The following is a 14928-nucleotide window of genomic DNA, read 5'->3' on the forward strand; positions in this document are numbered from 1 at the left end:
GTGTGTGTGTGTGTGTGTGTGTGTGTGTGTGTGTGTGTGTGTGTGTGTGTATGTGATTTTGGAGTGTGCTGATGGATATTTGTGTTCATCAGCCACAAGAGTGTTACGAAAGGCAGGCACTGATGTAGGTGAGATAGGGTGGAGTCAGCGTTCACATTCATCCCAAAGGTGTTCAGTATGGATGAGATCAGAAAACAACCACATATAGCAGGAAAGGTGAGGTGACCCAATACTTTTGGAAATATAATGTATACCGTGTATCAACAAGGCCATATCCCAAACTGTTGGGAAACTCCAGCTCTGTCCTTGAAAACAACTCAAAATTATTGTGATGTTTTAAAAATAACAAAATTAATGTTAATTAAATTAAGCACATCGTGTTTTTTGGGTTGACACCAGCGGCGGTTCTAGGATTTCATCTTTAGGGGGGGTTAGCCCTCAGTGAGAATTTAAAACAAGAAGAGTTCTATATTATATATGACAACTCTAGTAATAAGAATAGTGACATTTCACTGCTTTTGGTTTCCGTCTTTGCGTCTCTCCGCCGATTAACGTTATAGATAAACGCCGCTGCGCGTACCTGTGCTTTTCCGTTCAAATAAAGCGGACATCTGAAGACGCACTTTTGAAAGACTACAACACACGCGTGTAAAAGCAAGGTAAAAAAAATCGCTTTTGGATCAAACTGATAAATAATTTTCTTTCCCATCGACGACATGTCCTGCATTTTAACGTAATTTTTATTGTTTATTTATGAAAGTAAAAATGATCCTTATAGTTTTAGGGTGGTTGAGATTACAGACAGGGGGCTGAAGCCACCCTAAAAAGGGGCTAGAACCGCCCCTGGTTGACACAATTCGCAACGTATTCGCCAGGAATCCTATTTGACGCCGATTATTTCAAACATCTCCCTCATATATGGCCATGTGTGTTCAGGAATGTCCTCGGTGTTAGTTATTTTAAAATCGGTGACTCCCTCTGAATTACAGTGCCTTGCGAAAGTATTCGGCCCCCTTGAACTTTGCGACCTTTTGCCACATTTCAGGCTTCAAACATAATGATATGAAACTATAATTTTTTGTGAAGAATCAACAAGAAGTGGGACACAATCATGAAGTGGAATGAAATTTATTGGATATTTCAAACTTTAACAAATCAAAAACTGAAAAATTGGGCGTGCAAAATTATTCGGCCCCCTTAAGTTAATACTTTGTAGCGCCACCTTTTGCTGCGATTATGGCTGTAAGTCGCTTGGGGTATGTCTCTATCAGTTTTGCACATCGAGAGAACAGCTCGAGCTCAGTGAGGATGGATGGAGAGCGTTTGTGAACAGCAGTTTTCAGTTCTTTCCACAGATTCTCGATTGGATTTAGGTCTGGACTTTGACTTGGCCATTCTAACACCTGGAAATGTTTATTTTTGAATAATTTTGCACGCCCAATTTTTCAGTTTTTGATTTGTTAAAGTTTGAAATATCCAATAAATTTCGTTCCACTTCATGATTGTGTCCCACTTGTTGTTGATTCTTCACAAAAATTAGTTTCATATCATTATGTTTGAAGCCTGAAATGTGGCAAAAGGTTGCAAAGTTCAAGGGGGCCGAATACTTTCGCAAGGCACTGTAACATTAGCCATACCTTTTGTAGGTGTGCTGCTCATTGTTAGCTCCGCTATCCTTAGTCTATGTCTGATAGCCAGTAAATAATACAGTACACCAGTCACATGGTGAAAAAGCTGCACGATGATAGGCTGGAAACAGCGCTCAATGAGAAGAAATAATACTAAAAGTAACGAGTCCGTTTTGAAAATGTAAGAAGTAAAAAGATATTTGTGTAAAAATGTAATGAGTAAAAGTAAAAAGTTGTCCGAAAAATAAATAGTGGAGTAAAGTACTGATACCAGAAAAATGTACTTAAGTACAGTAACGAAGTATTTTTACATCGTTACTTTCTACCTCTGCTATTCACTCGGTGCTATTGCAACAGAATCAACACTATCCCCCCCGCCCTTTTTTTTTTCTTAGGCAGATCACCTGACGGTGTTAGTTCTCAAAGTTGATGATTTGGAAGCAGGACAAATGGGTAAGGTGTAAGGTTCTGAGCAACACCGTTCTGAGAAACGTTTCTTTTTCTTCTTCTTCTTCTTCCTCGTTCAAAAGCAAGATCATTTTTCTCCGCTGCATCTTCCTCTGTCACACCATCCACCTGCATGTCTTCGCTCACCACATCTATCCTCAGCATTCTCCTTCCAATATAACTTATATATCCCTCCTGTACTTGGCCAAACCTTCTCAAACTCTTCTCTCTCTCACTCAACCGTTCTACCTGTGCTGTTCCTCTAATATACTTATTTCTAATCCTGTCCATCCTTATCACTCCCAATGCAAATCCCAGCTCTCTAAGCTCTGATACCTCCAGCTCTGCCTCCTGTCTTTTAGTTAGCGGCATCGTCTCCAAGCCATATCACATAGCTGGTCTCACCACAGGCTTATAGATTTTCCCTTTCTCTCTTCACTCTTGCAGACACCTTTCTGGTATGTCATCTGGGCCAACTGCCTTTTCACTCTTCATCCTCTTAATAGCTGTCCTCACTTCATACTTACAAATCCCCCACACATCCTGATTCACAATCTCCACATCATCCAGCCTTCACGCTCTCCCAAATTAAATTATCACGGTACTCCTTCCACCTTCTCAACACACTCTTCTTGCTTGTCAGCACATCCCTCCCAGCTCGGTATCTCTGACTTGCCATTTCTGAGCAACACTAACCCTAGGTCCTGGCAGTTCTGGCAAATATCCATATTCATTTGTGGACATGTGTTTAAAAGCAAGATACAAAATTAAACATTCTCCCTGAGGACTGGGAAAATGTCAGTTACCTCACTAGTTTAAAACTCTCTCCATATTTAGTATATCAAAATTGTAAAGACACACAGTTCTTTTGTTAAAACATGATGGTACACTTTATGGCTAAAAGTTATTGGTCACTTGACCATAGCACATATACCATGTCTTCCACAAACGGGTTCCTCAATAAAACATAGTTTGTCAAATTTTATGTTGAAGAACCCAAGCGGCCTGCACATGGTTCTGACCTAAACCCCATTGTACACCTTTGGGATGACCTAGAATGCCAACTGCTCCCCAGGCCTTCTCACACTGACATCAGTAACTAACCTCACTAATGCTCTTGTGGCTAAACTGACAAATCCCCACAGCTACTGTACCACTCAACAATCTAGTTGATCTCAGAGAGTTTTAAGTTCAGGTGAGATTAGTCACATTTTGTTCACATTAATTAACAGTTATTCACGTGGGTTTGATGTTTACATTTCCAGCATTTGGCAGATGCATTTATCCAGAGTGACTTGCAATATTTCATTTTTATACAACTGAGCAATTGAGGGTTAAGGGCCTTGCTCAGAAGCAACAAATTAAACGTGTGAGATACGATTAGTTAACAGAAAGTCACCCCTGTTGTAAACGAATTTCAAATCCTCTTCCGGGTTTCAGCGACACCTAGCGGTATCGAATCAGACTGTTTTATGTGAGCTGTTTTGTAACCTTGTAAATTTGTAACTGTATCTGTGATAGGCTTCCATCAGTGGACCCTGACCAGGATAAATGTGTAAATGCAAAGGTATAAATGTGTAATCCTAATCAAGCAATTGTTCTGTACATGGAAATCCCTAATCTTAGAAACAAGTGATTACTGTTGTCAGCCTTCAATTGTTTATAGAAATGTTTTTAAATATATTTTTTTAAGTCACGGTTTTATAAAAGCAGTAAGCCACTCAAGGCTATGCATTAGAGTTATTTTTTTTCTTTTATCATAGGTAAGGGTGTTACTTGGCATGACACAGTGCTTATTGTGCAAAAATAAGGAGAGATAGTCCTTTGCTCATTGATTACAAAAGGAAAGCTCCTGATGGCCCTGAGGGCTGGTTTGAGAATCTCTGTTATAGAAATCCTATATAGTGTATAGAATTCTCTCTTATAGAAGGTCATACTGCAACGCATGATATGTGGAAAGTCATACTGCAATGCATGTTACAAAATTTTCTTTCATCTTGTAGTGTATAAATATGTATGCTGCAAGACGATTTTTCACAAGAGGTGAAATGAAATAAATAATCTTAAGGGACAGCACAAAATAATCAGAATGTTGACACATTAATCAAACTCAAAATATCAATATAAGAGTATGAATGAAGTCAATTGTGTGCACCCATGTGATTTTGTGACCTTGATTATTTTCATGTTGCCAAAGTAAACTTAATTGTCTACATTTAGGACAAAGTGTGCATGAATTAAAAAGTAAGGATGTTGGTGGGCTCTATTAAAAAAAACAACTCTTCAAACAGTTTCATCAGCTGTTTATTTCCATCCAGATAGAAATGCCTGTGTTTTTCACCCTACAGTTTTCTGAGCAAATCTGTAGTGGGCTGGTCATTTTAGACTCATCTGGATATATACATATGTGATTTTGAAGGAAGATGCTACCTGTTGTGGGAAAATGTGTTTTGCACACTGCTCTTTGCTGTGCTTATCACAAATCAGAATCAGAATCAGCTTTATTGCCAGGCATGTTTTCACATGCAAGGAATTTGTGTTAGTGACAGAATCTCCACAGTGTAACAGAATGACAAATACAATACGAAATTGTATGTACACATTTACAGGTGAGAAATGTGCAGTTGAAATATACATATGAAATATACATGTACAAATATAGACAATTTGTATGTTTTGCAAATTTGCAAGTGTGAGAGATGTGCAATTGAAGTATACAATATATACAATTTGTATGTACACGTGCAATTGTGAAATGTGCAATTGAAGTAAGCAGTAAACATTTAGACAATATGTATGTATGTATGAAATGTGCAATTGAAGTAAGCAGAAGACATTTAGACAATATGTATGTATGTATGAAATGTGCAATTGAGGTATACATAGAACAAATATTAGGTGTTGTGTGTTCCATGGTGTTAATTGTTCATCAGATGGATTGCTTGAGGGAAGGAGCTCAGGGCTCTGTAGCGTCGACCATATGGCAACAGTTCAAAGAGGGAGTGTGCTGGATGTGAGGGGTCCAGAGTGATTGTCTTTGCCCTTTTGCTCACTCTGGAGAGGTACAGGTCATGGAGAGTGGGGAGAGTTGTGCCAATGATTCACTCAGAAGTCCGTACTACCCTCTGTAGTATTCTGAGGTTGAATTTGGTGCCTGAGCTGAACCAAACAGACACTGAGGTGCAGAGGATGGATTCAATGATGGCAGTGTAAAACTGTTTCAGCAGATCCTGTGGCAGGTTTAACTTCTTCAGCTGACGAAGGAAGTACAACCTCTGCAACAAAATATGTGTGGCATACGTATTCGTATTAAACACTTCTAGAATTGAGTAATCAAAAAGTTCTCTACAAGCTGCTTAAAGGGCCATATGACCACATGTGACAAACACCCAGGTATGCAAGACAAACAACTCCATGGAAACTCAATTGTTCCTCTGGGTTTTTCCACAGGCAATTACAACAACATGAAATCTTAAAGAGGTTATTTCCTTTAGCATTACTTTCCAATGCTTTATTGATTTTTTTTTCAATTTAACATACTAAACAGTGTATAATTCTTCTTACTTCGACTTAAACTACATTTGAGCCTATCTGCTGGCACTTCCTCTTTATTTCGTCTAAATTTATCTCTTAACAGATTGTCGTTTGTTCCCCTTTGAAAAGTCCCTTTTTACTTTTTTGACGGGTCTTGTGATGAAAATGTTTTTCATCACTTTTTCATCAGTTTTGTGGCAACAGGTGGTCAATTCCGAATAGACTGCAGTGTAAGATGATAATGTGTGATATGGTTAGGGTTAGTGACCACCTCATGTCCAGTGTTTCCTGGTTCAGGTTGCCAAGAACCAAGTATCAACAATGTCTCCATTGTGCTTCTAAACACTATTTCTTATTAATACAACATTGAATGTCACTGCATGTTGTGCAATGTACAATTGTATACTGTTGTAAAATGTGGTTTGTATGAGTTAAATCGACATCGAACAGGTTGACACTGAAACAAGTGGATTTTTATTTACTTTTTGCGCTCCAGATCACGCGTAAAAATCACGTCCGGTCCGTACTTTGAGTTCACCGACCATTAACAGAACAAAGAATCTGCTGTAAAATATAGATGGTTTGTTAGCACTGATCATTTGTGATGCATTATTAACTCAACAACAAGGCTGTGAACACACCTAGTGGCACCTTCCTCCTCTGGTGCGTCACCGTGCGTCAGCGATTTTTGCCACAGACACATGACATAAAAGAAGATTACCAACTGGAGCACTGCTGCGACTAGTTTCTGATTCTGAGCGCTCTGTGCTTAACGAAAGGATAAAAACGTAGGCATTGTTCTTTTATAGTAGAAAATATTTAGTTAAGGCAGTGTGAGCTATTCAGTGGAGCAAGGCAGCTTTCTTAATAGCACCACAAACAAGCAAGAAGTTGGAGTAAGTCATTTTCTATGCTATAGGCTGTTTTATTTGTAAGTGAAACGTGAGGAGTTTCTTCTCGGTTCCTCAGTAATATATCAGGACTAGCTTGTGACTAGATAGCAGAATAATCTGTTGCTGTCATAGGATTGTCTCATACAATATTTGAACAGCATTTGTTCAGTGTTAGGTTTTTGTTTCAGCAACCGTTTCAGATTATTTTATTTGCTTTATATTATTATTATTATTATTATTATTATTATTATTATTATTATTATTTTATTTGAATATGCAGTTCATGAAGAAAGGAGAGCAACAGCTTCTATTCCACTACTATATGTATTAGTCTTATCAGTAGCCTTCTTATAACGGTCAGCTTATTCATATATTTGTTTGTGTGTGTGTGTGTGTGTGTGTGTGTGTGTGTGTGTGTGTGTGTGTGTGTGTGTGTGTGTGTGTGTTTCATTCATATACATTTATATATTTGCAGAATCAAAAGATATGGCACAAACAGAGTGTGATGAAGTTACAGAGGTGGTGTGTTTGGAATCTGAGCTGCAGGATGGACAGTAATATTTTCATCACATTAATAATTATATCACTTTATTCACCACAAATTTCTCATTATGGAAGTAATGGTGTATACCATTGTTTCTTTTTGACTGTTGCTTATCACAGAATGAAGGAGGTTGAAGTGGATCACCAAAAAATCCTGTTGGTTCGTAATGAAGGCCAGTTCAGTGCCGTGGGTGCTCTGTGTACTCACTATGGAGCACCACTAATAAAAGGTAATCTGATCTGTTGAAAGCGGCCTTTAATGTACATTGCAGCATGTTCAGTTTTAATGTACTACAATTTAGCTTCAGTATTAGTTTAATTTACTTAAGGTGCATTACTGTACATGAACAGGTGCTCTGATGGGAAATAGAGTGAGGTGTCCTTGGCATGGGGCTTGTTTTAACATTACAACAGGAGATATTGAAGAGTTTCCAGGCCTGGACTCTTTGCCTACATACAAGGTAATGTTTTCAGACAGTAATCTTTTAGGAAACACACCCCCCCCCCTGCACTGTATTCCTGTTGAATATGTTTTTTTTCCTTTCATTTCATTTTTAAGGTGAAAGTTGAGAATGGTAAAGTTCACGTTACAAGAAATAAAAAGGTCAGTGTACTACGTATTTCAGACTGTCATAATGCTTCAAGTATCTGATACATAACCACATAAATGGTAGTCACAGTGTAGTGTTTGATTTGCATAATGACTGCTTTTGTTTTCCCATGTCAGACTCTGACTAAACGTGTTAAAGAAATGAGCTGTAAAGTGCCTGGTGTCTGTCACACCATACTTTTAATTGGAGGAGGTGAGAACTGGACTTTTATGTCATTGAATAGGTTCATATAATTATAAAAAGTTGCTGTAATCATATACAATGAGATTTTAGCCTTAAATTTATGCAAGAAATAACTGTTTCACAAGGCATAATCATCTATAAGCCTTAGTTTCAACAAAACTGTATTTATTTATACAGTATTTTTACTAAAGTGGACTTGTAGTTGAAATGAAAGGTTGTGTGAATTGCCAACTGTGAACACTCCAGTCAGGTGTAATTAAGCACATTTTTGTGCTGTTGTAAAAATAGTTATAAATCATATCCACTCCATTTCTACAAAAATGTTAAGTTAATGATCAGTGGGATAAAAGGCAACATATGTAGAGTATATTATAAATATCAGTTTAGTTTAGTAAGTATATAAAGTGTTTTTATAGTAAAAGTTCCTAGCATGTATCTTGATGACATTCCGTCAGACACCCATATGTTTGTGTGTTAAATGTGTGTTTTTGTAGGTCCTGCCTCTTTGCAATGTGCAGAAACCCTTCGACAGAATAACTACCAAGGGCGAATTATAATGGTCACGAAAGATGAGCAGCTGCCTCTAGACAAAACAAAACTTAGTAAAGTGAGAATGAAGATCTGATCATGCAGTATATGTCTTGAAAAGTTTATGAATCTACTTCCACCTGTCTATCTGGCATTTGCAGGAAAAACTCAGTTTCTGTTATTCCTACAGGCCATGAATATAGAGAGTGAAAACATTCTTCTTCGACCAAGTGACTTCCTAAAACAGCATGGCATTGAAGTGTGGACAGAAAAGGAAGTAAGCAGAAAGGATTCTACGAAATCTATCAAATGTATGTGACACCTGATCAACACACCCACAGGTGCTTTTTGATAATCCCACCTTATTTGCTGTTATAATAACCTCAACTCTTCTGGGAAAACTTTCCATTAGATTTTGGGGAAAGAACACAGAGAGCTGTGATGGTCAGGTGTCCACGACGATTCCAAAAAAGTGCATAGAATTAAGTAAAATGTTTACTAAAAAGAATTTGAAGACGTTAGAATTTCACAGAAACAGATAAATAAAGAAGTGAAATTTAGCTGTGAGCACTTTCTTTCATACCTTGCATAACAGATACAGTTGTGCTCAAAAGTTGGCATACCTTGGGAGAATTTGCAAGATGTGTACCATTTTTTTAAGGAAAACACGAGTGAGAAGGCAAAACAAATTTCTTTTATTTCTTATAGGACTCAAGTTAATACAGTATGTGAGGCATAACATTGTGCATGAGGTTCTTAACTCTCTCAGGTGATATACAGTAGCTGCCCATTTTTCTTGGCAAAATGCCTCCAGTTCCTGTACTGTATTTACTTTTGGTTGTCTTGCACAAACTGCATGTTTAGGATCTCTACAAAGTGGCTCAATGATATTGAGGTCAGGAGACTAGAACCTTCAGTTTTTTCTGCTGTAGCCATTGGAGGGTCAGCCTTGACTTGTGCTTTGGATCATTGTCAAGGTGGAACATCCAAGAGCGACCCATGCACAGCCTTTGTGCTATAGAATGCAAATTGTCTGCCATTATTTTCTGATAACATGCTGCATTCATCTTGCCATCAATTTTTACTAACCTCTCTGTGCCACTGCAGCTCACACAGCCCCAAAACAAAATAGATCCACCACAATGCTTTACATAGGACTTTTCACCATAGGCCTTGTTGACTCCTCTCCAAACATAGATTTAATGGTTGTGACTAAAGTTACATTTTGGTACTATCACTTCAATTGACTGCTCCAGAAGCTGTGAGTCTTGTCTAGCTGCTGTCTGGTGTATAGAAGATGGGCCTTTTTGTGGCATGGGCACAGTAACAGCTGTCTCCTGGCATCTCGAACCATATGCAGGTCATGTGTGCCTTCTTATTGTGCTCAATGAAACAATACCACCACTTTTTTCCAGAGCAGCCTGTATTTCTCTCTAAGTTGTTTGTGGCTTTCTCTTTGTATCATGAGCAATTCTTATGGCCGTAGTGGGTGAATTTTTTTGTGGTCTACCTGACCGTAGCTTAGTATCAACTAAACCTCTTATTTTTAACCTCTGTATCAGGTTCTTTAGGTGAGTTCAGTCATCATTAGATTTTAAAAAGGAGTCAAACAACTATGTGAATTAATGACTTCACATGACCACAAATAAATCGCAATGTTTTACAATTTCTTTCAGGGTATGCAAACTTTTAAGCAGAATTATATAACAAGAACAATGGTTAAAGATTTGCCCATTCTTTGCTAAGATTCGGACAATGGAAAACAAGACAAGATATTAAAAAATGTTTGTATTAGTAAGTTTATATGTTGAGAGGGATATTATAATCATTTCACTATATGTAACATTATTAAGCCATTTTGTTTCTTCTGGTAGCGAATGAACATTTAAAAAGATTACATGGCTTTAAAAAATGATTCTTTTTCATATTTCCTTGCCAACATTACTAACGACAAGACACAAAGCACTAGTGTATGTCAGTAGATAAGATCGCAATTTGACTAAGCAGCAGCACTGCCTTTCACGTACTTCATCCTTTCTCCTGTTAATTTAGTAAAAAAAACTTTATTTGCATTTTAAGCCATAGATTTTACCAGAGACAAAGACAACTGAGAGAAACGTTTACAATACAAAAACGTTTAATATTAAAATGGCTTACAGATTTGTTTTGCTTCCAGGTGGTGTCTATGGATACAGAAACAAACACAGTCAGTTTTCACGATGGTACCAATCAACACTACAGTCAGCTCTTGATTGCTACAGGAGCGAGGTCACTTCCTTTCCTTTGTGCATTTTTTGTTTTTCCTGTATTTCCTCAGTCTCTGATAGTTAATGGTTATGATTGTGTAGAGCAAGGAGTATGCAATGTCCTGGTGCTGAAATGGAGAATGTGAAATTCCTGGAGAACTACAAAGATGCAACTGAGATTTATCAGATGAGTGTAGGCAACAGGGTCGTGATCATTGGAACATCTTTTATAGGTATGCTTTCCACTGACAAACTATCTGTATTGTATGTATCTCATTTATGAACCCTGGATCATCTCCAAGGGCATTGAGAATCATATGAATACCTTGGTATTATTCTCATATGGCAACATATATCCCTATGGCACACACACACACATACACACAAACACAGATATTCTGGTGGTAAGAATGAATGGGTGAAATAAAATTGACTTTATTATTACTGAGATAAAGGATACACTACATCTAATATTTTAACCTTTTTTCCAATATCAAAGTTTCAAATTAATAATTAGAACTTCATTAATTCAGGAATGGAAGTAGCAGCTTTTCTGTCTGACAAAGCAGCTAGCGTAGCTGTTGTGGGCAGATCCGACGTGCCTTACCAGTTTTCACTGGGACCAGATATTGGCAGAATGACTATGCAGGTCAGGGAATTTCTTTGATTCTTTTCTGTACATTTTGCTGTCAAGGCATCCATCCATCCAAAACATTTCTTTTTAAAAGATGCTGGAGGAGAAAAATGTGAGATTCTACATGAAAAATGGTGTGACTGAAATACAAGGGGAGAAAGGAAAGGTGAGACTGAACAGGACACAAAAGCATTATGGAAGTGTTTGAACATTATTTTTTTTTTGTCATGACACATTTGTATTTGTAGGTCAAAAAGGTTATACTGCAAAATGGTGACATGTTGCCAGCAGACGTTGTAATTGTAGGAATTGGTAAGCACAAAAAATATTTCATTTTATAATAAACCACTTTTCTGTATATGTAATTATTTTTGTCTTCTTAGGTGTCATTCCAAACTCTGATTTCCTGAAGGGAAGCATGGTGAAAATTGATTCAAGAAATGCCATCATTGTTGATAAGGTATTAAACACAATACGTGTTATACCACTGTTTATTTGCAATTATAGGATCTAATTTAATCTTGAATTTCTCTCTTTTTATTCATCTATCTAACTGGATTTAAGATTATTATTTTTACTGAGTGGTGAATGCTCAATAATTGGAGAATCTGCATTTTAGTGAAATATCCATTTTAACATAAATGGGTGTTATGTCATACAAACAGGAAAACTTTACTGTTTAACAGTGGCAATTTATATGGAATGAGGTATAGATTGGCTGAATAAGTGATAAGCTTAGTCTAGAATACCCCAAACATTATTTCAGTTTATTTCATTTATTTTAATATTTTAATTTGTTTTGCAATTCATTTGTATTTCATATAAATTCTCATTCATGTTTCATATCATTCATATTTACTTTAATCTGTGCATTTTAAGGTTTGGTTTATTCTTTGAATAAATGTAAGAATCTCAGTGATGTATTTGACTGACTGACTGACTTTTAATAACCTGACTTGTTACTCTAATAAATGTAGCATGATAATTTATTAATATGTAATATGTTTTTACTATATTAAATGTATGGGTTTTTGTTTTTTGTTTGTTTGTTTGTTTGTTTGTTTGTTTTTCTGGGTTTTTTTTTAAGTTCATGAGAACGAACATTCCAGATGTCTTTGCTGCTGGGGATGTGGCATCCTTTCCTCTTTCAATTCATGCAGATGAAAGGGTTAATATTGGACACTGGCAGCTGGCACAAGCACATGGTAATGCATAAAGACAAGCAAAATTGTGCATAATAACTGAATTTTTTTTAATATATAATTTCAGTGAATGTTCTTTTTTGTTTGTAATTATTGTAGGCCGGGTTGCAGCTTTAAACATGCTGAATAAGCAGACTGAACTCCACTCTGTCCCATACTTCTGGACTGTGTTGCTGGGAAAAAGTATCAGATATACAGGTGACTATTAGAAAAGCGCTTTACATTCAGAACATAAGCCATATTTTAAAAAATGTTTTTCTTTCTTAATATTTATCAAGGTTATGGTGAAGGCTATACGGACATTGTTTTCAAAGGATCTGTTGATGAGAGGAAGTTTCTTGCATTTTATATAAAGTAATTATTGAGATATAACTTTTAATTCTTAAATTAAAAGGTCACAATCACATACTCACTATATTTTTTTCACCATACAGGGGTGATGAAGTCATCGCAGCAGCCAGCTTGAACTTTGATCCAGCTGTCTCACGGGTGGCAGAACTAATGGCAACCGGGGAAAATATTACAAAATTCCAAGCTGAGTGAGTCTCCTAATTCAGAAATTTAAGCCTGATATCCATGCATAACTAAACACTGTTTTGTGTGAATTATATATAAAACAGTATATAAAAGGCTCGCATCCCTTTTGTTTTGGTATTATATTACAGCTATAGTGAAAGACAAACTTTAGTATCTTTTGTTTTTTTGACATTTTCATATGAATTTTACATATAATCTTCATCCTAATGTATGATTATTCAACAGTCTTGCTTGCCTCTTCTTGTTATTAGCCTTATATAACATGTCCTATTTCTTTTGTACAACTAGTAGAGTAAATTGAAAATGTGGATCAGCTCTCAACAAAACCCGAAGAATTATTCAGATTAGAAAATGTATTTGTATTGATTCATAAATGTCCTAAAAGTCCTAATTTTTGGATTCACAGATCAGAGGACCTCGGATGGTTGCATCTTCCTTAGATGTATCTTGTGCATCACTACTGGCTACAGGAGAAACCTTTATTACATTTATATTTGAATTTATTATTAAAAGTACAAAAGTGCTTTTTTTTCTACTGACAGTGATCTTGTGGAACAACACTGGTTAAAAACGATAAGTGGTTTGATGGCATATGATGGATCATGGCAATTATTTTACTCACCCATTTTATTTCTGCTTTAGAGAACATATTACTCTCCAGATGCAAAAGAGTTATAGAGTAGACATTGGCTCCAGTACCAGCTTTGCTTCAAATTGTCCTTATAATCAAATTGCCTTGACCTACTTATATTCTAAATCATCTGTCAGTTTGTGTCTTTTTATTTTTTATTTTTTTTACACTAGACCAACAATCAAACTATTTCTCAGAGATAGCTTCCTCTTCCTCTTTAGCTATTGTGTTGTTAGTGCTTGTTTACATTTTGCTTTCATTTCAGCATTGCTAATGATTTTTTGTGTGTTGGAAATCTGGAAAATTCAGAAGCATCATATTTATGGAACCATTTCCAAAACATTAGAGTGGTAGCAGATGAAGCTTGTAGTACTGTCTAATTTGTGTAATTGTATTGTTTATAGATTTTTGCAATTTATTTATACAGAAGCCCAGAAGTACCAGTCTCATGTACACTTGTATGTCACTGCCATTTATGTCACTTGGAATGATGTGTGCTACAGCTCCCCCAGAGTAAAAATGCTCTGTGGTCTCACAGCTGCAGAAACATGGGTCTCTTGTTACATGAAGTGAACCTATGAACAGATTATCTGTATTGACCTAAATGTGGGTATATATAATAATATAAGAATACAAATGTGTAATTATAAGAATACAGAAAATGATTGAGTGAATGAATGATGTACAATTATAAAGCATTGGTGTTGCAGAGCACCGCAGAAAGTCCCTGGATTTGATCTTGAGCTCAGCTTACTGTCCCTGTGGAGTTTTGCTTGTTCTCACTGTATTTTTCTTTCAAAAATAAATAAATAGTTTGCAAAACTTGTGCCTTTTGTTGTACACCCCACCCCACCCTCAATGCAGCTTTACGGAACATGAACATAGAACAAAAGGTTATTATAAAGATTAATATAATACAAAAATTCTAAATCAATATTAGATATATTTAAATGTGTTTTTGTTCATCCAATATGAGCAATTCTGAGGTGACTCAGGTGACTGTGGTGAGGAAAAACTCCCTTGAATGGTAAAGGAAGGAACCTTGAAAGGAACCAGACTCAAAGGGGAACCTCATCCTCATATGGGTGACACTGAAAGGTGTGATTATAAATATACAGTCTGACAAATCATGGAGTATATATACTTTTATATAGAGTTTTATATATATATAGATATAGTCATATATTCTGTATTCATATTTAATACATGTACTGTGTATATTGTACACACACACACACACACACACACACACACACACACACACACACACACACACACACACACACACACACACACACACACACACACACA

General features: G+C 36.4%; 1 protein-coding gene across 8 annotated transcripts; it reads left to right on the plus strand.

The window, feature by feature from the left end:
* The first annotated feature begins 169 nt into the window (after positions 1-169).
* Positions 170-14439, plus strand: aifm4 (apoptosis inducing factor mitochondria associated 4). Of its 8 annotated transcripts, XM_027148106.2 has the most exons (20): positions 170-216; positions 2024-2081; positions 6978-7056; positions 7166-7275; positions 7397-7506; positions 7605-7649; positions 7773-7848; positions 8334-8446; positions 8558-8644; positions 10544-10635; positions 10716-10846; positions 11147-11262; positions 11342-11413; positions 11496-11559; positions 11631-11707; positions 12335-12452; positions 12549-12647; positions 12728-12803; positions 12884-12988; positions 13393-14439. In XM_027148106.2, exons 1-20 carry the CDS (start codon positions 178-180, stop codon positions 13424-13426), a joined length of 1701 nt encoding a protein of 566 aa, XP_027003907.2. In that variant the 5' UTR covers positions 170-177; the 3' UTR covers positions 13427-14439. The 8 variants fall into 8 exon arrangements, 7 of the variants coding, with proteins under 7 accessions (XP_027003907.2, XP_027003904.2, XP_027003906.2 ...); XM_027148103.2 differs by lacking the exons at positions 170-216; positions 2024-2081 and adding an exon at positions 4630-4684; XM_027148105.2 differs by lacking the exons at positions 170-216; positions 2024-2081 and adding an exon at positions 5429-5468.
* Positions 14440-14928: the final 489 nt, after the last annotated feature.

This window comes from Tachysurus fulvidraco, chromosome 11 (assembly GCF_022655615.1).
Source record: "Tachysurus fulvidraco isolate hzauxx_2018 chromosome 11, HZAU_PFXX_2.0, whole genome shotgun sequence".
Classification (NCBI taxonomy): domain Eukaryota; kingdom Metazoa; phylum Chordata; class Actinopteri; order Siluriformes; family Bagridae; genus Tachysurus; species Tachysurus fulvidraco.